A 24264-nucleotide genomic window follows, 5' to 3' on the forward strand; every position below is an offset into this window, starting at 1 on the left:
TGATCTGCTGTAAAACTCTTATTAAAACTGGATATGCGAAGGCTAGTGCACTCCAACCCCATGTCAATTACTTTTTAGCTCCTTCAGTTTTGGCACTTTTTTCACAAATTTTTCAGTTTGAAGCTCATCGCAATCCTCTGAGATGGAAGTCGACTACAAGGAAGCAATTAGTGATTTATGGCATTATACTTTATACTGTAACTTTGAATACAACCTATACATTAGATAATCTTAAAACAAACCTGTTTAACTTCTCTTACCAGGCTTGGCCAGTCTCGAGGACAATTTCTTATACAACTCGTTGTTGTTCAACGATGAGCCCACACCAACGGTTCTAGCGTTTGTTGGTACAGAAGTAATGTTGCTAACAGGAGCGTATTTGTAATCTGTAGTGGTCTGTGCAGGTGCTGCAGCTCTGTTCCTTCTTGCAGCAGCTTGTTCGTAAAGCGTTTGCGCAGACGAACCCTTCGATGCGGAGCTGGAAGGTTTTGATACTTTGTTCTTCTTTCTCTTCGCAGAGTCCAGCGCAGATTTCCTCTTCAGCTTCTCTGAGTCAAACTCTAATTGCATGATTCTCTTATCTCTATAGTTATCGGAGGCTCCGATGATTGGTCTTGTCCACTCGGCGATCAACTTCTCAGCTAGTCTAGCAAGCTGAGGCTCTACACGCTTGGACTTGGTATAGAAAATAACCACTCTACCAAGACCACTCTCCTTTAAGTGCTCCGTCTTAATAGGCAAGTCATCCAATGCGGCAAATAGAGACTTCTGGATCTCAAACGATGGCAGAGATCCATCTGGAAGTGGTTCCAGCCATATCCTCACACTCTGCAAAAGGTTGTTATCCAAAATAGTGTCTGCCAAGTTAGCCTTAGACAGTATGCTCATGACTTTTGGAAGAAGCTTCACCTTCTGGATGGCGACCAGGGGCTTCTTGTCCTGGCTCTTGTTCTCACCTTCCTCTATCCTCTTGTTCAGCGTCTCAATGTCCATCTGCGCAGCTATATTCATCTCGTCCTTCAACCTCAGAATCTTCTCGTCCAGGTATTGCTCCAGATCGTGCTCATCAGCCCGCTGTCTCCTTCCAGAAGTCTTCTTCAGCAGCCTGTCCAGCCTGTCCTCCAGTATCTGACGCTGGCTCTTGGGATCTTCACTGCTGTCAATAGTAACCTGCTCCTCCACTGGAGCCTGCACTTCCTCATCGTCATCATCGCTCTCTATGTGCTTCCTGGTCCTTTCAGGTGCCGGCTCCCCTGCCTCCACAGTAGACTCCACAGGTGCTTCCACAGGTGCTTCCACTGAGGGCTCCAAGGCTGCCTCCACGGGCGCCTCCACAGGTGCTTCCACTTCCTCTACAGGTGCCACAGGCACATCCTTAACTTCGCTATCAGACATTGCTCACCTTGCCCTTGTCTCCCCCACCAATGCTTATACGTCCTGCTTTCCCAGCCAAGTCTGCTCTTATAGTCCCAAAGTGAAAAATTTTGTTTGTTGCGACGATAAAATTTAAAAGGAAGCAGGACAAGTATAAGAGCAAAGAACAACTTAACAAGAGATAGCTAGAATACAAACATTAGCAGAAGCACCGAGACTAGGACAAGATGGATATGTTTAACATGGGACAAGGCGAGAGCGAAGAGGAGAAGAAGCTGCACCAGCAAAGAACCCAGCAGACTCTGGTGAACGCTACTTGCGTCGCTGCTTTGCTATGGGTCTCCCCTATGGTCTGGAACTTCGTCAAGAGACAATGGAAATGAGCTCAGGACCCATACTCTCGACAAATGTGTCGCCTATATATAACTTATAACTGCCCTTTTGTAAATATTTAAGAGTGAAAAATCAAAAAAATAATCTAAACTTCTAACTTCTAACTTCTAACATCTAACATTTAACTTCTAACATCGCAGCAACTATAGCAATCACAGCTAGTTAGACGTTGAGCCTGTGCGTATTTAAGATGATCGTTGCGTTCCACCTCAGGAGTTGTCGCGAGTTCGCTGTGTTCGAGTGCATATACAGGGAGTTGCAGCGGGTATGTGGCGTGGAGTACATGAGTGTGCAGCGGTCCGTGTGGGCACCGTTCTCTCGCCACGACCACGCTACGTTGCAGGCTGTGTTACCGGGTGAGAACGAGGTGTTATCAGAAGTCATTCCCAGGATAAGCGGCGTGGATGTCACCGGCGGACCACAGGACGCTGATCTGCACAGCATCGCCAGGGATCTTGCCGCTGGCGAGACACCCAAGGGCACCCTGTTCAGGTTCACAGATCACATCCAGTACATGCGGATGAAGGAGACACTCGAGACAGGCTACTACCGCAAACACTACATTGCTCCGCTGCTTAAGTCCCACTTGAAGTCCCACTTGAAGTCAAATCCGAGCACCACAGTACCCATAGTGACGCAACTGGCCACACACCCGTCCGACATCCCTCCGCAAATGGCGAAGTACATACGGGGTATGGATGTGACTACAGAGATGACCAAGAAAGACAGAGATACTCTAGATAGTCTGCTCTACGGGGGCATAGACGGGTTCTTAAAATGATCCACCTTCCGCCTCGGATGTTCCGATATCTGCTGCACTACAGAATGTACACAGAAATTCCCAATGCACATAAATGACAATGGGAGCACCACCGCTGAACAGCCATGTACCAGCTGATGCTCGCCTGCCTTGCTGCACCACACAGCTTATACTAGTTGTTGCTGTCTGATGCCTTGTATATGTGTGCTCACGTGATCGAAACGCGTGAACAGCGAGTTTTTTCCTGCTCAGTCAATTTTGGCGTCTCGATGTCTTCGAGAAAGCTGCAAGTTACAGTTGCTGTGGGACTGGAGGTATGTACTTCTTGGTTACATTGCATGTGCTATATAGGACTGGGATAGAGTTTTGTTGGATGGCTAGGATAGGCATTGGCTTTGAAGCAACGAGAAGGAAGCATAGCGATACGTTCGAGATGTCAGTAGTGGACAAGTCAGTATTTGATTCTGGTGGAAGGACCACGCTAGCGTTAGCGCAGGACAATGCGCACCTGTGTGTTGGTAGCAAAATTGGGATAGTCAAGATTCTGAATACGGAGAGAGTACAGGATGAGCCTCGGGTCTTGGAAGTTGTGAAGGACTTGACGTCCGTGTGCTTTGGCTCAAAGGACGACTCTAAGCTGTTGGTTACGTCGGTAACCGGAGATGCATACCTTTACGATGCTCGCGATGAAGGCTCTACGGGGAAGTTACTGACGAGGTCTGTGTTGCCATTGAGAGACTGTCAGATTATCCACTCTGACAAGTATGCTGTCTTTGGAGGTGACGACTTGCAATTGACTTTAATAGACCTCGACGGTGGAGATAGGAACACTCTTAAGACAGAGGAACAAGTGTCCAGCCTTTCCTATAGTAAGCAATCTAATATACTGGCGGTTTCCTTCATCAACGGGAAAGTACAGTTTTTCTCAGTATCCTCAGCAGTACCAAATAAGGTGCATGAACTAAAGGATTATATTCCAAAACACAGTTATGTGGACTCCGGGGACGATGCTTTACTGACAGATGTCTTGGGTAGCGATAAAGAAGATACCGATGTTGAAGCAGATACTTTAGAAGATGACAAGATAAAAGATCCCACTTTCTGTGACAATAATAGAATCTGTACTAAAGTTGCATGGCATCCAAATGGTCTGTTCTTTGCCTTGCCAACGAAGGAAGGGGGCGTTAGTATATTCGATATCAAGGATTACAAACTTCAAAAGACGTTGTCCCCTACTGCGAAAGGCAAACTCTTCTGCGACCTTCAATTCGATACAAAGAATGGTAATTATATGGCTGCGATAGATCTTGATGGTCAGCTAACAGTTTGGGATTGGAAAAGAGGAGAGGTTAAACTCGCTAGGAAGATAAAACAGGATATCACCCATTTAGTCTGGAAGATACAGGAGTCATCTGGTCAATTCGATTTGATACTTGGAACCTGGAATGGAAGTATTATAACTATAAAATCTGTCCTTCCTGTGATCGACAGCAAAGTCGAAGAACCACTAACTTCGGCAGGTGGAGAGAAAAACCTGTTTGTGGAGGATGACGGTAACTCAGACGATGAGGCAAAGGGCTCAAACTTAGTGGATGGAGAAGCAGAAGATGATAACGGCGAAGAAATCGATGACGAAAATTTGTTTACCCAAGAGGACGATATCAATGAAGGTAAAAGGAAATACCATTTTGATGACGAGGACGATTTTATAGATGATGATGACGGAGCTGGTTATGTATCGGAGAAGAAATACCGGAAATTCGAAGATACATCTGTAAATACATTTCACAATTACAATAGTAGTAGGAGTCGATATGCGCCAAAACCATTCAAGTATAAACCCTTTTCTGCTGGTGCAACTCCATTTGCTAGCGGAGATAGAAGATATTTGACGATGAATGAAATTGGCTATGTTTCTACTGTGAAAAATGGGGACCAAAACAGTGTAACTGTCTCCTTTTTTGATGTAGGCAGATTTAGGGAATATCATTTTGAGGATTTATTTGGCTACGATGTTTGTTTCCTAAATGAGAATGGAACATTACTAGCACAATCACGTATGGGTCAAATTAATTATAGACCACATAATTCATTACATTCTAATTGGACGAAAGTAATACCATTATTAGATGGAGAACGGATTACCACAATTGCAGCAACGCCTAAAATGGTATATATTGGCACTTCCTTTGGCTATTTCAGAATATTTAATAGTTTTGGTGTTCCTGTTGCATTAGAGAAAATGACACCTATTGTGGCCCTTACAGCACAAGATTATAAAGTCTTTACCGTCCATTTCTCACCATTGCATGGTCTTTCTTATTCATTATTTGAGGTACATACGGACACTTCTAAATACTTCCAAAGGGAATGTCCGCTTCCGATTACGATGCCTCAAGCATATGCAGGTAGAGTAGAACCAGACTTCCTTTCTAGTAATCCACTGGGAATAAAAAGTTTGTTTTTCTCAAGTTATGGGGACCCTTGTATATTTGGTATTGATGATGTGCTTCTTGTACTCTCTAAATGGAGATCTGGTGCTCAAAGTAGATGGATTCCAGTATTGGACAGTAATTTTGAGCTTTGGAAAATGTCTGGTGGTAAAGACCACACTGATGTGCACGTATGGCCATTAAGTTTGAACTATGACACGCTGAACTGTATTTTGGTGAAGGGTAAGCGTATATGGCCTGAGTTCCCACTGCCTTTGCCATCGGAGATGGAAGTGCAAATCCCAGTGCTCGTGAAGTCTCAACTACTAAAAGAATACAATAAGGAAAAGAAGGAGCGTGCCGAAGCTGGACTTGATAGTGATGAAGACGAAGATAAGGATGAAGAAACTGAGGTAACGATCCCACAAAACTTGGCTGCAGAGGAAGAATTTCTGCGTTCAAAGATTCTCTCTGGCCTCTTACAGGATACAATCGTCAATGATGGTGAGCTATTCGGTAATGAAAATAGGATTATCGCATCGTTGATTGGTATGCACGATAAATCACTGCTACGTCTCTTTGCAATTGCATGTTCTGACCAAAACCCTGAACGTGCGCTATCTATTGCTCAAGAATTGAAGCAAGATAAAGCGCTTACCGCAGCAGTTAAAGTCTCAGAGAGAGCAGAGATGCTCTCATTAGTACAGAAGATTAACGACATAAGAGAGGCACGTTTTAACCAGCAGATGGACAACATGTAGTGTATTATTAAAAACAATTATATATATCCCAAAATTCAAAGATATAGCATCGCAACTCTACTATAAGACTATTTTGATTTGATCAATTTCTATATGAAGAGCCTCGTACAAAAGCACCTCATCGAGAATTCTGAAAAATTTTGAAAAAAAAATCGATGAGCTTCAATAATCACAGCTTAAACCATGGCGTGTAGTGAGTATTAACAGTCTGCTGATATAGTTGCCAGAAGATATAATTGCTGCATTATCAGGTATTACTATTGACCTGAATTGCCATTGAAAAATTGGGAAATTTTTGAAGAACTAACATACAGGAACAACATAAGTTATAAGGAGATTTAATGTCTGGAATCAGAGAGAACAGGAAGAGAAAGAGACAGGAGAGTGCCACTCCTACAGTGACCGATGAGAATATAACGGATATATCTTCTAGTGAAGAAGAGGCTGCCAACGAGGTTGATGAAGACGAAGAGATTGATTCAGAGGAGGAGTTTGAAGGTGAAAACCCAGCAGACAAAAGAAGAAGACTAGCCAAACAATATCTAGAGAATCTAAAAACTGAAGCTAATGAGATTGTAAATGCAGATGAAGCTGGTGAGCTTGATGAAGAAAGCCGCCATATTGACAATTATAACAATTTTGATGCCGGGGATTTGGATAGGGAGATCATTAGCTCAAGGTTAAAAGAAGATGTTGCTGAACAGCAAGGTCGTGTTTACAGATTTATTTCAGACAGACTAGATTTTGATAATGTAAAGACAACATTCACAAGAGTAGGAGAAAATAACCCAACTAGTTTGAGTTGTTACCAACCTCAATTTAACAAGTTTGATGCTAGCAGCTTCGGAAAGCAAAGTAAGAACAAACTGTTCTGCTATGTTGTCAGTAAGGATATGACTTTAACAAAATACGATATTACAAACTTCAACAGTAGACCAAAGAAAATTAGATCTACCAAAGGAGGTAAGCAATTCATTCCAGAGACCAAATTTGAATATGAAAATACCAGTGAAGGTCATTACGATGAAATTCTTACTGTGGCAGCATCACCCAAGGGAGATGTTGTTGTAACTGGTGGCAGAGACAGAAAGTTGATTGTGTGGAGTACTGAATCTTTAGCGCCTATCAAGGTGATACCAACCAAGGATCGAAAAGGTCAGATTCTTTCTTTGACTTTTAGAAGGAATTCTGATCAGTTATACGTTGCATGTGCAGACTACAAGATAAGAACCTACTCGATCAGTCAATTTGCACAACTTGAAACACTTTATGGTCATCACGATATAGTAGCAGATATTTCTGCGTTAAGTATGGAGAGATGTGTTACCGTAGGTTCCCGTGATAGAACTGCAATGCTTTGGAAGATACCTGATGAAACACGTCTTACCTTTAGAGGAGGTGAAGATCCTGACAGGTTGTTGAAGAAATGGCTGAAAACTAACGCTACAGAGAAAGAAAATGGTGACCTAGAATATCCGCAAGAATCAGAAGCTCCATTATTCTTTGGAGAAGGCAGCATCGAGGTGGTCAGCATGATTGATGACTCCCATTTTGTCACAGGATCAGATAATGGTAGTATAAGCTTGTGGTCATTGGCAAAGAAGAAACCAGTCTTTATAGAGAGGTCAGCACATGGATTACTTCCTGCGCCAGAAGTTGATGAAATATCTGGAGAATCCTCTAAAGAGCTCAGAGAAAGACAAGTGCAAGATAGAAAGTTAGTAAAACCATACTGGATTACTTCGATTTACGCTATACCGTACTCCAACCTATTCGTCTCAGGTTCGTGGAATGGTTCATTAAAGGTCTGGAAGATAAATGAGAATTTGAGAGAGTTCGAGTTGGTAAAAGAACTTTCAAACTGTCATGGCGTAGTAACCAAAATTCATTATGTAGAGGCTGGTAAGCACGGTAAGGAAGACTTCCGTATTTTGGCAAGTGTGGCCAAAGAGCATCGTTTAGGTAGATGGGTCACGAGAGTACCAGGCGCTAGAAATGGTATTTATTCTGCTGTGTTAAAATCAAAGGCATAATTACATATATATATATATAAACACTGGCATTCATGTTTAACTTATACGTAATAATATAAGGAAGACTAAAGCATCATTTATCATTCTGAGCTTTTTGTTGTTTATTTTATTCATACAAGATTTACGAAATGTATACTGGTCATCTCCACCAAAACAATAAATTATCGTCGATTCTAAATTTTTAATAGTTTTTTAAATCGAATGCTAAAAACTACCATATAAAAGATACTCAGTTTTCTTTAAAACCTTCCTTACTACTAAACATGATAGCGATAATAATATTAATATAGATAAATAAACGAGAATGAATAAGTGTCAATTGTAATAAAAAAATTTTGAAACCAAAAAATTATCGACCTCGGTGAGGATTGAACTCACGATCTTGCGATTAACAGTCGCACGCCTTAACCAGCTTGGCCACGAAGTCGTTTTTTTATTGAAAAATGAAAGTTACAAGTCTGACTACATAGAGAACATAATATTTCACGTGATTATAATCAATAGTGTGGTTGGTGAGTCCGGAATAAAATGGGTAGATATATGCATTAAATAATAGTATTCAGAGCTTAGTAGTTCAACCACAATAAGGTTTTTATTGTCATAAAAGTTTATAAAATAGATCTATAAGTTAATTCATAAAATTTTGTCTATAAGTCATAGCTATTCATCTCAAATTTTGATGGATCATTCATCAGTGGATTGCTCATTTTCATCTTCATCTTCCTCCTTGCCCCATATATCAAACTCTCTTCGAATTTCAACAAAATCGTAGGCAAATTCTCCAATCTGATCATCATCCGTACCTTTCTCTTCACCATCGGCTGATACTCTTAATTGTAAACCTGGTATTTTGTCAATAATAAAGCAGAGTAGTGCCGAAACAGCAGCGCAATAACCGGTAACAGCTCCAATATATGCTATCTGCTTATACATTTGTTTATAGTTTTGGGTGATCCAGCCACCGCCATGTGTTGTGTGTCCATCCATCCCAATAACCCAGTCTGCAGCAAAAAATCCATTAAATAGTAAACCAATCATTCCAGCAACACCGTGCTCAGCTAATAAATCCATGGCATCATCAACCTGGAAAAAATGTTTGATCTTTGTTGCAAAATTACAACATATCCCAGCTACAATTCCTTGAATTAATGACCCATAAAGAGTTATACACCCTGAGCTTGGTGTGGCAGCGACTAATCCACAAATGATACCTGAGCATAGACCTACGGTAGACCATTTTTTTTCTAGTCTGTAATCTAAAATACACCATGTCATACCACCAGTAACAGCACTAATGTTTGTATTGAGGAAAGCATACACTGATCTTAAGTTGGGAGAAAGCGCAGAAGCTGCATTGAATAACAACCATCCGAACCATAATACAGTCGTCCCAAGAGTAACGTACGAAACATTATGAGCCCTAAAGTTAACCAGAAACCTCTCATTTCTGCAACCGAGGAAATAAGAATAGACGAATCCACTAATGGCACTCACTATTTCAACTGGCCCTCCACCAGCCCAATCTAACACACCCCATTTATTAGCCCATCCACCAGGAGCCCATATCCAGTATACAATAGGACAGTACACTAGAGTGGCAAACAGAAATAAATACACCATATGTGGGAAAAATCTGCCTCTTCCAGCAGTAGAACCTGCTACCAGTGAAAGAGTCACACATAAAAACATCATCTGAAAAGAAGCATATGCAACTTCCAAATTCTCAGTCCACACTGCATTCAACCCATATACGTTTCGAAATCCAAAGGAATCCAAGTTCCCTATAAATTTATTGTTCGTGGCTGTTCTGGATAACGCCAGTGAGTAACCCCAAAAGTACCATTGCAGCATACCAACCAATGACGCCATAAGCGTTACCCATAGCAACGAAAGCGCTGATTTCCGACGAGCAAGTCCTGAGTAAAGAAACCCTATACCAGGAACCATAAAGAACACCAGTGCACTTGCAACCACCAGGAACGCCGTCGATGAGACGGCTATTCCTGAATCCCACACATATTGCACTCCTCGGCGAGCTAGCATATATAAGATATTGAAAAGCAAGTCTCTTTGGTAGCACTAAGAGTGTAACAGGGCTTGGGACTTATTGATCAGTGGAGACACTTCCATAAAATAGCAACTGATGCATATATCATGTTTATGTCATCTGTCATTGCTGCATGTCGAATTTTCTTTCACTTCTCGATGAGCTTTTTTTCCAGTCCTACGCGTGTTCTCTCGTGATTAATTTGCAGTTATGGCAACCGATGAGCAATGGCTATGATCGATGGATAAATGGCACTTGGTATGTTATTTGTTGTACAGAATTTTTCTCTAATCAAATAATGCAATGCTCTAGCTCATGCGATTCTATTATTTCTATTTCATTTGTTGTTTTGAGACAGTTATCCTATATATATACGAAGAAGAAGTGCTTTCAAAGTTTGTGTTTCTTGTTAAACTCGGAGACAAACTTTCTTTTAGCTTCAATTCCTAGAGACTTAGATACAAGCTTATACTTATCGTCATCCATCAACTTGGCTCGTATGGAGTCTAAATTTTTGGCGGAATATGGCTCATGTGATATCTTGATCTTGGCCTTCACACCTTTAATGATACTACGTAAAAAGAACTCACGTCTTCCGATAGCTAGAGGTGTCACAATAGAGCTGTTTAATCTCAGTTGCACCGTGAAAATATTTATACGCTCCTTAACAGGGACATCATTCTCATCCTTTCCGTAAAGAAATTCACCCAATTGCTTTGAGGTAATCTCAAATGGTAACACGCTCTTACCATTGGAACAGGTACCTTCCAAAAACATGAAACAAACGTAACCTTTACAATCATTGAAACTAGTGATTTCCTTACCAAACAACTTCGCATCCAAAGACCCCGCTAGCGCATAAGAGTAATACTGGTCGGCATTCATCCTGTAAAGCGTCCCAGCATTGGGGACTAAAAACATCGCTGGCCCCTCAGCAATCAGACCCAGCAGTAACACATCCCAGGGACTAGAAGAGTTACAAACATAGACATTGTTACGCAATGGGTAGTGCTTCCAAGGTACAACTTCTCTTTTCTTCACCCCAACAACGACAATCTCCTCCCGAAGCCCATACAACACCCTATATATGAACCTATGCCAAAATTTGTCCCCGGTAACCATCACCAACGCCATGATGGGTAACAGCAGCACCATCTTCACACTGTACCATGCAACATTGAGCACAACAGAAACCTTCGATGATGCTGGAACAGGTGGCGGTAAGAAAGGAGCAATCCCCGTACCTTTGTCCCTCCAATTACTAAACTTTTCCATTATGCCTCTACTGCGACCTTTGTGATAATAAAGTAGAGCTTAAGCAACCCCATCCTTTGTTATTCACTATTATCTTCAAGAGGCCTCGAGGAAGCCTTTAAATTTTGGAAAAAAAATGGAAAATTAAGTGATTTCAACTAAATTAAAGTATAAAAAGGGTACCGTAAATCAATCGATAATTAGCTCTTCAGGGTCAGCAATAAAAGTAGAAGTGGTGAGGACAAATAACTCCTGCTGTGATGTCCTTTTATAATGTGCTGAAGAATGGGGATGACATGCTTCGGGAGTACCCTCGACGGAGCATTATATGGAGAATACTCTCCTATGGTACCTGTCTGTTCACATACGGGGTCTCTCGGATGATTCTATCCACATTGTACAACTTCAAAGTGTTCAATTTTGAGCGGTTAGAGAATGCCATGAAGCGGTCAAAGGCCGAGAATAGGGGTGTTCTTACGATTATGAACCACATGTCGATGGTTGACGATCCTTTCGTCTGGGCAACTTTCCCTATAAGGTTTTACTCCAGTGTCGATAGGTTTAGATGGTGTTTAGGTGCGGAGAATATCTGCTTTCAGAATGCTGCACTTTCGTATTTCTTTTCGCTTGGTAAGACATTATCTACTAGGAGGTTTGGAGCCGGTCCGTTCCAGGACTCGATAGACGCTACGGTGAGGCTCTTTAGCACTGATGAGACCCTATTAAAGGACAAAGATCCAAACTATAAACCTCCTGTTCGCCAAAAGAGTCCTCCTTGGGTTCACATTTATCCTGAAGGTTTTGTCCTGCAGTTACAACCTCCTCATTCCAACTCTATGAGGTACTTCAGATGGGGTGTAGCACGGACTATTCTCGAATCAACTGTTCCACCTATTATTGTTCCAATTTTCTCTACAGGGTTTGAAAAGATTGCTTCAGAAGAGGCCAAAGGAATGATGAGACAGCTCATGCCGAGAAACTATGGTAGTAAGATTAAAGTCACTATTGGTGAAGAGATCAGTGATGAGATAATCTTTAGATACAGGAAGGAATGGCAAGTATTGGTGGAAAAATACAAAGACTGTAATAACCCTGATGAAATGCCAGATGAATTGAAATATGGTGAAGAGGCTGAGGATCTGAGAAGTAGATTGGCTGCTGAATTAAGGGAACACGTAGCAAAGATTAGACACGATGAGTGCCACTTTCCAGAAGAAGACCCAAGATTTAAGTCAGTTTCCTGGTGGAAAAAGTTTAATTGCTCAGAGGGGGAGTCTGATCCTGACGTTAAAATAATAGGTAAAAATTGGGCAATCAAAAGGCTGCAAACACATTTGAAGAACAATGAAAATACAAAAGATCATTAACTCCAACCATCCTCACTCTATAATTCAAAGAAAAGTTTTCAACATTAATATATATTTCGAGGACAAATACCATGTATATAACTATATGACCAGGTACATCATTAAAAGATTATATTCTATAGTTTAACGACATCGTAACTAATTCCTAGTTATCATCTTGGTATTATTGACTTTTGATGCAAAACGCAACGAGTTTATAGTTTCGTTAAGATGTAATGCTGCTGGTGAGATGTTAACAAACATTAAAGTCTTGGAAGAGCCTATCAAGGAATATTGTAAGAGGTATGTCAGCTTGGAATTTCTAAACGGAATATGCCTCTTCTGTCCATCTGGGCTATTCAATGCATGTATGACATCACCTAGACAGCTTAATGACTTATTTATACTCTGCGTTTCTCTTAGTCTCTCACCAACTACCATAGAACTATTTAGTCTCTCTGAACCTGCTAGATCAACCAAATTTAAGATACCCTGTGATTTTTCTCCTGTGCCTTCATTCTTACCCTCCAAATGAATTATAAAGATACTATGAGAACGAGAAGAATGCTCGTTTGCTGCAGTACTTGCGGTGGATCTTAGTTTGTTTGCCCTCTTCAGTACCTTATCTACTGTATCCCGTGAGTCTAAGACACATGTGGTTATGTTGGTAATATATGTGGTTTTTAATTCTTGGTCATGCCTAATTTCATGTTTGCTATCTGCATTCCTATCATTATTTTCCTGAGAAGGTGCGCCACTTCTTAGCAGGTCGACAATGTTCTCATTATAAATCTCAATGAACTCACAGCTAACTTTATAACTCCAACCTCTTGCAGCCAACTTGTCAATCCAGGAAAATATATGGTTAATTGTGGCCGGCACAATACCATCACCTGGATTTAACATTGTATATGTTTTACCAGAGCCCGTTTGACCATAAGCAAAAATGCAGACATTATAGCCATCCAATGAACTCTGAATAAGCTGTCCAACCTCTTTGAATATTTCATCATTTGTTTCCTGCTGGTCAAATATCTTATCAAACTTAAATGGAATTACCTGACTGTTTCCTCTATTTATAGTCATTCCCTGATCTCCGTTATCATCATCAAAAGGTTGTACTTTAATATGTTCAATATTATCATCTTCATGAGGTAGAGGGGGTCGAATTCTACAGTATACACGTATATTACCTCTCAGTTCTTGCAACTCATTATGTAAAGCTCTTCTTAGCGATTCTTCTTTCACTAGAATTTTCTTAATTTCTTCTACCTCCTTTTTCGATTTTTCAATATAGGCTAGTATTTCTTCTTTTTCAGCTAGTAGCTTGTCCTTCTTTTCTCTTTCTAGATCAATATTTTTTCTAATTTCACCTACCTGTTCATTCTTGTTCTGTAAAGTATCATCCAGTTTCTTAATTTCACTTTTTAACTCTTCCAGTCTTTTGTTCTGTGTATCTATCCGTGGAGTAAGTACGGTTTCAATTTCGGATTTCAATTCCTTGGTCTTCCTTATGCTCTCTTGATTTTTTTCAGTAACTTCTCTCCATTCCTTTTGATAGTCTTTTAACCATTTCTCTTTCTCTTCTAAATGATCTGCTTCAATATCTTTCATTCTTTGCTGCAAAGCTACGTCATTCGTTATCATTTTATTCCTTATTTCTTCTATCTTTTCAATCAGCTCATTTTTCTCATTCTCGAACTTTTTGATCTTTTCATATTTTAGCGCTTCCAATTTCGATCTGTACTCATCGTTCATTTTATTCAATTCGGCATTTTTATTCGCCGTCAACTGTTCAAGCTTGAGCTTATGACTTTCTTCCAAGAAGGTTTTCTTATTCGCAAAATCATCTTTGATCTTCTTAAGTTCTTTCTCTTTTAACTCTAATTTCTGGGCCTTCAGTTTCCTCTCCTCCTTTTTCTGTTCCCATTTGAGGTCAAGAGCAGTGTATCGCGATTTTAAGTCCTCATATTCATCTTTCAACCCATCCAGGACGCCTTTCTTCTGAAATAGCTTATCCTGCAGTTCATTAAGCTCCATAACATTCTCCTTGTAAAATGACGTCAAGTGCGTCCGAGATCTGATCGATTTACCATCAACATTGCCACTACTATTCACCCCAAACGAACTCCTACTTTGATACTGCCGTATTTCCCGCGGTGGTGTCGTAGTATACCGCCTCTTTTGCCCAGCACCTCCAATACCAGTCTGCTTCGCCGGTGTAGCAGGCTCATCCATCTGTAAAAAATGCACTTCCCAGTCAATGGCTTCCTCTTATGCAATTAAAAATAGCAACTTTCTCCGAAAAGCAGATTTCCTGGGATCAGAATATAACTTGAAATATAAACACCCAGGTTTGACTCAGTTGAAAGTACTTTTAAATATGTAGACGCCAGAATAGTCCAGATCAACTTTCGTTTCTTATTTGTTTCACACCGGATTCGTGTCGCTACGTAGTCCGCGACACCCAAAATTTTCAAATTTAGCGATGGCCATGCGATGAGCATAAGCTGAAAGGTATAGATAGTTACAAATTATAAGACTATCGTCGGCTTTTTTCTTTCTTTATTTGAATAGAAGAGTATAGCGATACATATATCAGAGATGACAACGTTGAAACACAAGACCAAGAAGGAGGAGGAGACCAATTCGTCTGCTGAAGAGTACAGTGGAGCTGAAGCGTCTAGTTCTGATGTAGATGCTAGTGGTAGCGAAGAGTCTCAAGGCGAGGACAACGAAGATGAAGATGGTGATGAAGAGGAGGGAGATGAAGAGGAAGATGAAGACTTTCCAAGGAAGAAGAAGGCCAAGATGAACAAGCATGATGACGGTTCCGCTGGGTTTTCGCAGGCGTTGAATGCTATATTGGGCTCACATTTGAAGGCATATGACAGAAAGGATCCTATCATGTCTAGGAATAAGAGTGTATTAAAGCAGAATGAATCACAGAAATTAGAACTTAAGGCAAAGAAAGCACTGCTGGCAGAGAAGAAGAAACTTTTGAACAAGACGAGAAAGAAGGAAGTTATACCAACGGTGTCAGATGAGAACAAATCTGGTGAAGAGATCAGAAAAATCATAGAGAAAGAAACTAGATTGAGAAAGATTGCCCAAAAGGGTGCTGTTAAGTTATTCAATGCCATCTTATCCACTCAAGTGAAAACTGAGAAGGAAGTGTCTGAGGGCTTCACTGATATCAAGAATAGAAAGGAAAAGAAACAGTTAATTACAGAAGTTTCAAAGGAGAAATTTTTGGATATGGTTAAGGCTGCTGCTGATGACGATGAATAGATCGAATCTATAATACAAATCTAAAATGATACTTGTAACAATTTTTCCCGAACTGAAAGGTCATCACTGCCTGAGAGCTGGCATACGACACTGAATATATGCGATCGATTCATAATCATTTATCCATTAATGAGGTATATTCTATATATGGTTGTGAATTGGCTTTTCAAAAATAAATCCATGCATTATTTTTCATCCACGGAACTTGTCTTCTCCTACACTAGAAACTATCTAATATGTATACTAATCATGTTTTCCAATAGCATTTATTTTATTTTAGTCACTCTATTTCCACCTAGTAGACAGACTTTCTACTATAATTACAAAAGAGCAAGACCGCACTACAGTAGACTTTATGATCACGTGAGATACTTTCTAGGGATATAGAGGAAAGAACTTTTATCGTACCTTAAGAAATTAATAGCTCGCGTGGCGTAATGGCAACGCGTCTGACTTCTAATCAGAAGATTATGGGTTCGACCCCCATCGTGAGTGCTTTCTTTTTTTGCATTTTTTGGTTTTTATAGATTGGGAATATTGAAATACTTATAAGATTGATAATCGACCTGAATCACAGTAGATTCAATATATTCTGTTACATGATCATTAAAGTCATGCAGGTAGGTTATATCAGGTTGAAAAAAGACCGTTTTTGCTCTGAAATTATAATGATAATTTGTTGAATGCTAATGAATTTGTTTAAATAGTTAAATATGGATTTATGCGACTGGATGCGTTTGTAATAACAAAAAAATGCCTAGAAGCCTAACCCACCATTAGAATATGCCATTGGCTTAATATCTGGGTGCTTTACAGCCTCGAAAGTTTCTACAAGTAGGTCTTCATCGTCGTTACCGTTTTGTATTAGTTTACCTTTACCAGGGACAATATGAATAATACCACCCATATTTCCTTGAGAATCACAATAGTTTGGTGCGGAAAAGACAGTAGCTAGCTTATTGTTGTGTTCAAAAAGGACACCTTTCATACGCACTTCGTGTGATCTGAATACCTTCTTCAAGTTGTTACGCTTTAAGTAATCGGCTGTAATATCTGGTCCGAATGCGAATCCCAGACCTCTTTGAGAAGGTCCCAGACCATCAGCTTGCTGTGGATCAGACCATAGTAATTCCATGTACAGACCTTCTCTTGGAGGCTGGCTGAATCTATCCAGTTTGTTGATATCTTCCAATGTTGATGTCTTATCACTTGGTAAACCACCATGCATAACCAAATAGTCCTTGTTAATCAGCGTAGCCAAAGGCAGACTCTCGAAACTTTGTGAGAACATATCAAAAATCCTTTGGGAGTACTTGTATTTACATTCATCCTCGAACCCGTAAATTTTGTTCATGTTGTCGGTCTCGTGATTACCTCTATTCAAGAAGAAGTTCTTTGGGAAAAGAATCTTCAAGGAGTAAAACAACAAAGCCACTTCACAGGACCAAGAGCCACGATCAACAAAATCACCGTTGAATAGATATGTGTGGTTCTCGCTGACTTTGCCATACTTCTTGAAGATATTTAGCACATCATAAAATTGACCATGGGTATCACCACATACAGATATCTTATGGTCTGGGCTCTCTTTGTTTGACAGCTCAAGCAAGTTAGCTTCGTCTCTGAATAATCTGTCGGCGTGTGAGATAATAGCTGCTGCGTACTTCTTTGGGATATTCTTGCCCTGCAAGAAGACGTCGTTGACCAACTTTGTGATGAAGTCCTGCGACATGTTAGTGATTTTAACACCCGCGTACTCGTTCTTTTCATTCTTCAACTGCTCGAACTCCAAAGATGGCCCGTCGTATTTTGCCAGATCGCTGTTGGCGTCGAACGAGCTCAAGTTCAAAGTGCTGCACAGTTTGGGCTTACTGTCGGAGTCACCGCCGCCGATGGCCTTCCTGAACCTTTCCTCTCTGATGACTTTCTCACAGATATCCAGTGCTCGCTTTGCGGCAGCGTCAGAGGGCTTGGCCTTCAACACCACGGTCAGATCAGCTCTGGCCTTCTTGAACTCCAGCAGGCCGACGCATGCCAGACCACGCCTGTGGTAGGCCTTGACGTTCTTTGGGTCCAGAGCCAGCGCTTTGTCACAGTCCTGGGAGGCACACTGGAAGTTGTCGAGCTTCAAGTGGCACAGAGCCCTGTTCGAGAAGTACACGGACTGCGTGTCGTCCAGCTCTATTGCTTTGTCATACTTCTCTATGGCCTTGGCGTAGTCCTGCACCTTCACACAGGCGTTACCCTCGTTCTTGTACTCAAGAGCCTTGTCAGCATCAGTAGCACCCATTCCTCTATTATGTCCTTGATGTTGTTTGCGAGTTGTATCAGTAGAGAGGCAGTGAGCATCTTATAATATAGGCGAATCAAGCGATGAGCACTAATTTTTCACAATTTTTTTTTTTTCAACGATTTTTTTTTTTCGCAGTTTGTCGGAAGTATATAAGGACTGTCTGTTACAAATGTATAAAAATTGTATACACACACACCAGCTGAGCACAGAAATATAACCAATTGTCATTAGTACAGAAACTGGGTTCTATGCAAATGAAAATGAGGTAGATTGTATACAATTTCAATATAGCCACTTCCAGTGGCTATATTGAATATAACTACAGAAAGGCCACAAATACAGACAACCCTACCGCAATACATTCCACGAGCACTACACTCCACATCCAATGATACCAACCACGAACTTATTAAAGTGCTATTATGAGTAGGAGAGGGAGGGTGAATGGTGGAAAACACAGCCTACCTTTCTAATAGCGCATAGGCTAAGGCCAAGGCTACTTTCATTGTGAGCCCAAAGTACACACACACACGACAGAAATACACATGATATAACATCATTACACACGCAAGAAAGTGAGTCACATGACTAACCGTCACATGACTAACCCCCCTCGCTTTCTCCGAGACGAAAGAAAAAAAGAAAGAAAAAGCGGGAAATCATAGATTGGCAAATGACGTCAGAATGGGGGGGGAGAGTGGAGCTGCGGGGTGTTGAGTAAGTGTGGCAAACATCCCCTCCACCCCATTAACAGACCTCAGAGGTAACCGCAGTGTTTTGCAGTATACAACACACCAGCTACACCAGGAGCGCGGCGCAGGGGATTTTCTGATTCTGGAAGACTCTCTCTGTAGAGGAACTATCAATTTGTGTTATGCGGTGTAAGGGTGGTCGTACATCGCGGGCCATTTTGTGTGTTCTTCACTGTGTTCTTCACTGTGTGCTTCACTGTGTGCGCTAACAAAAGTGGCGCAAAACAAGGGTTGCCACTGTGACTTCCAGGGGAAGCAAACTTGTGCAGGAGGGAGGGGGGTGAAGGACGGAACTATAAATAGCGGGTATTTTTGAGTTTCTGGAAAACGCTTCGACCAACTCCATAAGCAGAGCAAAAAACAAAAGATACAAATAAAGCATGCAGATTTTTGTGAAGACACTAACTGGTAAGACTATCACACTGGAAGTGGAGTCTTCTGACACTATTGACAACGTGAAGTCGAAGATCCAGGACAAGGAAGGTATCCCACCTGACCAACAGAGACTAATCTTTGCAGGTAAGCAATTGGAGGACGGACGTACCTTGTCTGACTACAACATCCAGAAGGAATCTACTCTGCACCTGGTGCTAAGATTGAGAGGTGGTATGCAGATTTTTGTGAAGACACTAACTGGTAAGACTATCACACTGGAAGTGGAGTCTTCAGACACTATTGACAACGTGAAGTCGAAGATCCAGGACAAGGAAGGTATCCCACCTGACCAACAGAGACTAATCTTTGCAGGTAAGCAATTGGAGGACGGACGTACCTTGTCGGACTACAACATCCAGAAGGAATCTACTCTGCACCTGGTGCTAAGATTGAGAGGTGGTATGCAGATTTTTGTGAAGACACTAACTGGTAAGACTATCACACTGGAAGTGGAGTCTTCTGACACTATTGACAACGTGAAGTCGAAGATCCAGGACAAGGAAGGTATCCCACCTGACCAACAGAGACTAATCTTTGCAGGTAAGCAATTGGAGGACGGACGTACCTTGTCTGACTACAACATCCAGAAGGAATCTACTCTGCACCTGGTGCTAAGATTGAGAGGTGGTATGCAGATTTTTGTGAAGACACTAACTGGTAAGACTATCACACTGGAAGTGGAGTCTTCAGACACTATTGACAACGTGAAGTCAAAGATCCAGGACAAGGAAGGTATTCCACCTGACCAACAGAGACTGATCTTTGCAGGTAAGCAACTAGAGGACGGACGTACCTTATCGGACTACAACATCCAGAAGGAATCTACTCTGCACCTGGTGTTGAGATTGAGAGGTGGTATGCAGATATTCGTCAAGACACTAACTGGTAAGACTATCACACTGGAAGTGGAGTCTTCAGACACCATTGACAACGTGAAGTCGAAGATCCAGGACAAGGAGGGTATCCCACCTGACCAACAGAGACTGATCTTTGCAGGTAAGCAATTGGAGGACGGACGTACCTTGTCTGACTACAACATCCAGAAGGAATCTACTCTGCACCTGGTGCTAAGATTGAGAGGTGGTATGCAGATATTCGTCAAGACTTTGACGGGTAAGACTATCACACTGGAAGTGGAGTCTTCAGACACCATTGACAACGTGAAGTCGAAGATCCAGGACAAGGAGGGTATCCCACCTGACCAACAGAGACTGATCTTTGCAGGTAAGCAATTGGAGGACGGACGTACCTTGTCTGACTACAACATCCAGAAGGAATCTACTCTGCACCTGGTGCTAAGATTGAGAGGTGGTATGCAGATTTTTGTGAAGACACTAACTGGTAAGACTATCACACTGGAAGTGGAGTCTTCAGACACTATTGACAACGTGAAGTCAAAGATCCAGGACAAGGAAGGTATTCCACCTGACCAACAGAGACTGATCTTTGCAGGTAAGCAACTAGAGGACGGACGTACCTTATCGGACTACAACATCCAGAAGGAATCTACTCTGCACCTGGTGCTAAGATTGAGAGGTGGTTACTAAACTTAAAAAAATTGATCTGAGATATGATCGACTATGAAATATGGTACTGGTAACCATCTTTCCTTTTTTTTTCTTTTGATTTTTGTGTTGGGTGTCCCGTGTTCAGAATAAGAGATAGAACTCTATGTGTAGATACAAAAGTATACTATACTATATGTAACAGTTTATGTTAAATAGCAAAATCTTTTTCCCCCTCACATTATTAATTGTAGTTTGCAATCACTACTACTATTTGGTGCCTCTTGTAAGTTGCTCCAGCTATGTCATGGCCAGTATTCATCTACGTATTGCTATCATCGAGGTATGTAAGCGTTATGATACTAGTGCACTACATGTGACCTATCTAATTAGATTCGTAAGGTTGTAGGAAGCTTAAACGCGCTGATGAGTACACGTCATGCATAAAAGATGTTATTCATTTTCACACTTGATTAACGGATGAGATGTATCCTTAAAGCCGGCAACATATAAGGAGAAACCTCAGAAGTAGAAAGAGTGGTGAACTTACATACCATGACGAGGTCATAAGGAACCTCGGGAACCTTGTGGGGCATAATTGCTGCCTTATAGCTAGCAATTATGCCCCACTAAATTAGTAGAGTGGAGATTAAAGTTACGTCATGACGTACATATTGACGGATGAATCATGTAACAAGGTACGACCTAACCTCAAGATCATATAAGCGCTATATAAATGACAACCTCAATTTAGTAACTTCAAAAACTTGAAACTCCGCGGGGTAAAGGAGATCTTAAGATTCTCCATTTGGCCATAAATCTAATCCGAAAAAGATATAAATAGCATCTGAATTCTCAGACGTGAGGATTAAGATGCGTTTCTTCACTAAATTGTATTATTATACTTTCCTTATTCTTTCAGTAGAAAGATCACAACAAGAACAGTAATAACAAATAACAAAAAGTTTATTCTAGTCTAGTAAGACTTATTATTATTTAACATTTTAGTTTTGATACTTGGTATAAGTTACGCTTATATCGAGTCTGGCAGTACTTTAAGATTAAGAGTTATAAGTTTAAGTTAAACCAGAAGAATCTCTGTTCGAAAAACGAATCATTATAAGTCACGTAGATTTATTAGGTTCCTCTTCTGCGAAACGTAACGGAAAGTCCGAACTATATATCAGCGGCCTGTATTCCTCAGTCATTAGACTAACCATATCCTGGGAATTGCTTTGATCTACGATATAAAAAAACCGTTGAATGCTCGTGATGACCACGTACCCTGTATCTTACGTGGCAGTATCCGCCTCCAATAGGAAAATTAGTTCCGCTGAGGACCCAGAAAGGAGTTCCCATCTTTCTGAAAACCCCTACCCAGACTCTGGCTCATTGGCAGATACCTACTTACCCGATTCAAACCTTCTTGAAGAAGAAAGCAAACTACGCCACTATTTGAAAGACGAAGTCAAACAACTCACTAAGAAGAAAGCTCGCAATAACGACAAACGCAAGAAATGGCTGGCAGACATATGCAGTGCGGTCAAGAAATTCCACACCTTACCAAATAAAGTCTTAATCAATAATATTAGACGTGCCGCGGATGATGATATTAAGTACGATTTGACTGAAATCAAGGATGAGCTACCTTCGAAAACTACCATCGAGGAATTCTTGAAGGCTATTGATATACATTATCAGAAAATCTCAAGAGAAACTGTCAGACATGTCGATTTACTTGATCGCCCAAAATTTATAACAGCCGCCTCACTAAGACGTGCTCGCGATGCATTTGAAAAAATCTGTGATGAAGAAAATATGACTTGTGCCATTTATGCCACAAAGCATTACTTGCCTCCTCGAATTGAGCGCCAAATCGATGACTTTATATGGCCATCTCCTTCCACCATTCTCGATGAAATGGACAACGAGATTGAGAAGCGCATAGCTAAGGGAAAATACTTCAAACCCAATAAGTATAAGAATAAGTTTAATAAACGTAGGTACAATCCCAAACGTTTTAACAATAATCGCAGAACCAATAGGGCTAAGGCACAAAACCGCTGAATACTCGTGACAAACTCGTACCCTGTATCTTATACGTATAGAAGTATACAGATACAGTAAAACACTCAAATTTATTTTCCTGACAACGCAATTTAATAAGCCTTGTTGGCGCAATCGGTAGCGCGTATGACTCTTAATCATAAGGTTAGGGGTTCGAGCCCCCTACAGGGCTTATTTCTATTTTTTTTCGTTCCAGTTATGTCTTTCAATATGTGCTATGATTAGTGCCTATGCTAATGTCAAAAGTAAGAAATCTATCATCAGCAGTGTATTCATTACATTAGGTCGTTATATTTAAAGTTACTAGAGAGCTTATATAATAACTTTTTAAATTGTGGCCGTCTTACCTCCTGGGAGTCTACCACCATAAAGTGCCCTATTCAAGTACTCACCGGTTCTTCTACCAAAACCTACTACCATTCTTAACCATGGTTTCAACCCCAGCAAGAACCCAGTCCATAACACACTCTGTATAAATGGCATCAGCAATACATCTCGCACTACCACTTTACATATAACATACGCACTGGGACCACTTTTCTTATCGTCCGTGCTTTTTCCACTCAACGCATTTTGCTTCGCAACTTCCCGATCAATGGCTCTCCTGAAAGTCTGCTCAAATCTCGTATCAGGTATTTTGATAACCCCATTCATCGCGGATATAAAAGACAAGAAATGCTCCCTTATCAAGGCCTCTTATCTACAATAGCAAGTCTCTTTCAAATTGAAGTCTTTTTTTTTTCAGCTTTTGCTTTTTGGTTTCTAAAAAGCCTAAAATGAAGAAGTGATTGCTCATCACCTTTTAGCATAGAAGGGTAGAGACCTATAAGAGAAACCAATAGTAAAGTAAACACTACATAAACAATAAACACATTAGTTATCAAGGAAACAATGTCTATTCATATAGACATTTTCTTAGACCGGTATGCATTACCTTCTCAATTAGGAATAATTTTTTTTTGTATTTGACAGCAGTTATTTGTATAGACAGTAAGTTAAACACCGACTCTTAATCCAGACATAGTTGACAGAGTTACCAGCACAAAGCAGGATGTTCGCAACAAATTAGCCACAGGTCAAATGCCATACGAGTGTAATAATCGTTGGTGACTGATTCTGACTGGGATTCCGTGAGACGGACCTCTGTTAAATTAAATTAGTGAACGATGACTACTTCAATTAACTGCGAATTCCACTGAACGTCCCGTCCCGGCTTGTTCTCTCTTCCATGTGATATGATACTGAGATGGGCCAAGGCACCTTTCTCTTAGAGAATGCGCTGTTAGTGGGGTCCCATATGTGCAAATTGTAAAAGTGATGGCTTTTCACTATAACTAGGCTCGGAGAGTCAAACTCACGCCAAAATAAATTCTTATCAACTCTATACATTTGAGCATAGCACCCAACATTCTAATACCTACGAGAAAGATTTTTTCAACACTCCTGGAATACAGGTCGCAAGATATATATTGGACACTGACCAGCTAGACACCATACATAAAAACCGGCACGCAATAGTAC

General features: G+C 40.8%; 14 protein-coding genes and 3 non-coding genes across 17 annotated transcripts; 10 read left to right on the forward strand and 7 right to left on the reverse strand.

Annotated features, from left to right (window-relative positions):
- Positions 1 to 246: 246 nt before the first annotated feature.
- On the reverse strand, positions 247 to 1395 carry SPN1 (transcription factor SPN1; the record flags this gene model as incomplete). The annotated part of the gene is made up of 1 exon (XM_445621.1): positions 247 to 1395. One exon carries the CDS (start codon positions 1393 to 1395, stop codon positions 247 to 249), a length of 1149 nt encoding a protein of 382 aa, XP_445621.1.
- A 212-nt stretch (positions 1396 to 1607) lies between these two features.
- TOM5 (Tom5p) lies at positions 1608 to 1757 on the forward strand (the record flags this gene model as incomplete). Its single annotated transcript, XM_002999485.1, has 1 exon — positions 1608 to 1757. The coding sequence occupies one exon, from the start codon at positions 1608 to 1610 to the stop codon at positions 1755 to 1757; it is 150 nt and encodes a 49-aa protein (XP_002999531.1).
- A 200-nt stretch (positions 1758 to 1957) lies between these two features.
- GVI51_D04807 (uncharacterized protein) lies at positions 1958 to 2548 on the forward strand (the record flags this gene model as incomplete). The annotated part of the gene is made up of 1 exon (XM_445622.1): positions 1958 to 2548. One exon carries the CDS (start codon positions 1958 to 1960, stop codon positions 2546 to 2548), a length of 591 nt encoding a protein of 196 aa, XP_445622.1.
- Positions 2549 to 2960: 412 nt separating this feature from the next.
- CTF4 (chromatin-binding protein CTF4) lies at positions 2961 to 5720 on the forward strand (the record flags this gene model as incomplete). Its single annotated transcript, XM_445623.1, has 1 exon — positions 2961 to 5720. The coding sequence occupies one exon, from the start codon at positions 2961 to 2963 to the stop codon at positions 5718 to 5720; it is 2760 nt and encodes a 919-aa protein (XP_445623.1).
- Positions 5721 to 6061: 341 nt separating this feature from the next.
- On the forward strand, positions 6062 to 7753 carry RRP9 (ribosomal RNA-processing protein RRP9; the record flags this gene model as incomplete). The annotated part of the gene is made up of 1 exon (XM_445624.1): positions 6062 to 7753. The coding sequence occupies one exon, from the start codon at positions 6062 to 6064 to the stop codon at positions 7751 to 7753; it is 1692 nt and encodes a 563-aa protein (XP_445624.1).
- A 353-nt stretch (positions 7754 to 8106) lies between these two features.
- On the reverse strand, positions 8107 to 8180 carry tN(GUU)3. The gene has a single exon. It is a non-coding gene; the product is annotated as a tRNA-Asn (tRNA).
- A 257-nt stretch (positions 8181 to 8437) lies between these two features.
- On the reverse strand, positions 8438 to 9796 carry MEP3 (ammonium permease MEP3; the record flags this gene model as incomplete). Its single annotated transcript, XM_445625.1, has 1 exon — positions 8438 to 9796. The coding sequence occupies one exon, from the start codon at positions 9794 to 9796 to the stop codon at positions 8438 to 8440; it is 1359 nt and encodes a 452-aa protein (XP_445625.1).
- Positions 9797 to 10190: 394 nt separating this feature from the next.
- On the reverse strand, positions 10191 to 11075 carry LOA1 (lysophosphatidic acid acyltransferase LOA1; the record flags this gene model as incomplete). Its single annotated transcript, XM_445626.1, has 1 exon — positions 10191 to 11075. The coding sequence occupies one exon, from the start codon at positions 11073 to 11075 to the stop codon at positions 10191 to 10193; it is 885 nt and encodes a 294-aa protein (XP_445626.1).
- A 239-nt stretch (positions 11076 to 11314) lies between these two features.
- Positions 11315 to 12421, forward strand: TAZ1 (lysophosphatidylcholine acyltransferase; the record flags this gene model as incomplete). Its single annotated transcript, XM_445627.1, has 1 exon — positions 11315 to 12421. One exon carries the CDS (start codon positions 11315 to 11317, stop codon positions 12419 to 12421), a length of 1107 nt encoding a protein of 368 aa, XP_445627.1.
- Positions 12422 to 12559: 138 nt separating this feature from the next.
- On the reverse strand, positions 12560 to 14638 carry KAR3 (Kar3p; the record flags this gene model as incomplete). The annotated part of the gene is made up of 1 exon (XM_445628.1): positions 12560 to 14638. The coding sequence occupies one exon, from the start codon at positions 14636 to 14638 to the stop codon at positions 12560 to 12562; it is 2079 nt and encodes a 692-aa protein (XP_445628.1).
- Positions 14639 to 15004: 366 nt separating this feature from the next.
- Positions 15005 to 15691, forward strand: RRP15 (rRNA-processing protein RRP15; the record flags this gene model as incomplete). Its single annotated transcript, XM_445629.1, has 1 exon — positions 15005 to 15691. The coding sequence occupies one exon, from the start codon at positions 15005 to 15007 to the stop codon at positions 15689 to 15691; it is 687 nt and encodes a 228-aa protein (XP_445629.1).
- A 423-nt stretch (positions 15692 to 16114) lies between these two features.
- Positions 16115 to 16186, forward strand: tR(UCU)2. The gene has a single exon. It is a non-coding gene; the product is annotated as a tRNA-Arg (tRNA).
- Positions 16187 to 16448: 262 nt separating this feature from the next.
- On the reverse strand, positions 16449 to 17981 carry PPT1 (protein serine/threonine phosphatase; the record flags this gene model as incomplete). The annotated part of the gene is made up of 1 exon (XM_445630.1): positions 16449 to 17981. One exon carries the CDS (start codon positions 17979 to 17981, stop codon positions 16449 to 16451), a length of 1533 nt encoding a protein of 510 aa, XP_445630.1.
- Positions 17982 to 19116: 1135 nt separating this feature from the next.
- Positions 19117 to 20718, forward strand: UBI4 (ubiquitin; the record flags this gene model as incomplete). Its single annotated transcript, XM_445631.1, has 1 exon — positions 19117 to 20718. One exon carries the CDS (start codon positions 19117 to 19119, stop codon positions 20716 to 20718), a length of 1602 nt encoding a protein of 533 aa, XP_445631.1.
- Positions 20719 to 21939: 1221 nt separating this feature from the next.
- On the forward strand, positions 21940 to 22743 carry GVI51_D05071 (uncharacterized protein; the record flags this gene model as incomplete). Its single annotated transcript, XM_065626607.1, has 1 exon — positions 21940 to 22743. One exon carries the CDS (start codon positions 21940 to 21942, stop codon positions 22741 to 22743), a length of 804 nt encoding a protein of 267 aa, XP_065482679.1.
- A 99-nt stretch (positions 22744 to 22842) lies between these two features.
- On the forward strand, positions 22843 to 22915 carry tK(CUU)1. Its single transcript has one exon. It is a non-coding gene; the product is annotated as a tRNA-Lys (tRNA).
- A 155-nt stretch (positions 22916 to 23070) lies between these two features.
- Positions 23071 to 23397, reverse strand: GVI51_D05115 (uncharacterized protein; the record flags this gene model as incomplete). The annotated part of the gene is made up of 1 exon (XM_445633.1): positions 23071 to 23397. The coding sequence occupies one exon, from the start codon at positions 23395 to 23397 to the stop codon at positions 23071 to 23073; it is 327 nt and encodes a 108-aa protein (XP_445633.1).
- Positions 23398 to 24264: the final 867 nt, after the last annotated feature.

The sequence above is a fragment of the Nakaseomyces glabratus genome, chromosome D, assembly GCF_010111755.1.
Source record: "Nakaseomyces glabratus chromosome D, complete sequence".
Taxonomy (NCBI): domain Eukaryota; kingdom Fungi; phylum Ascomycota; class Saccharomycetes; order Saccharomycetales; family Saccharomycetaceae; genus Nakaseomyces; species Nakaseomyces glabratus.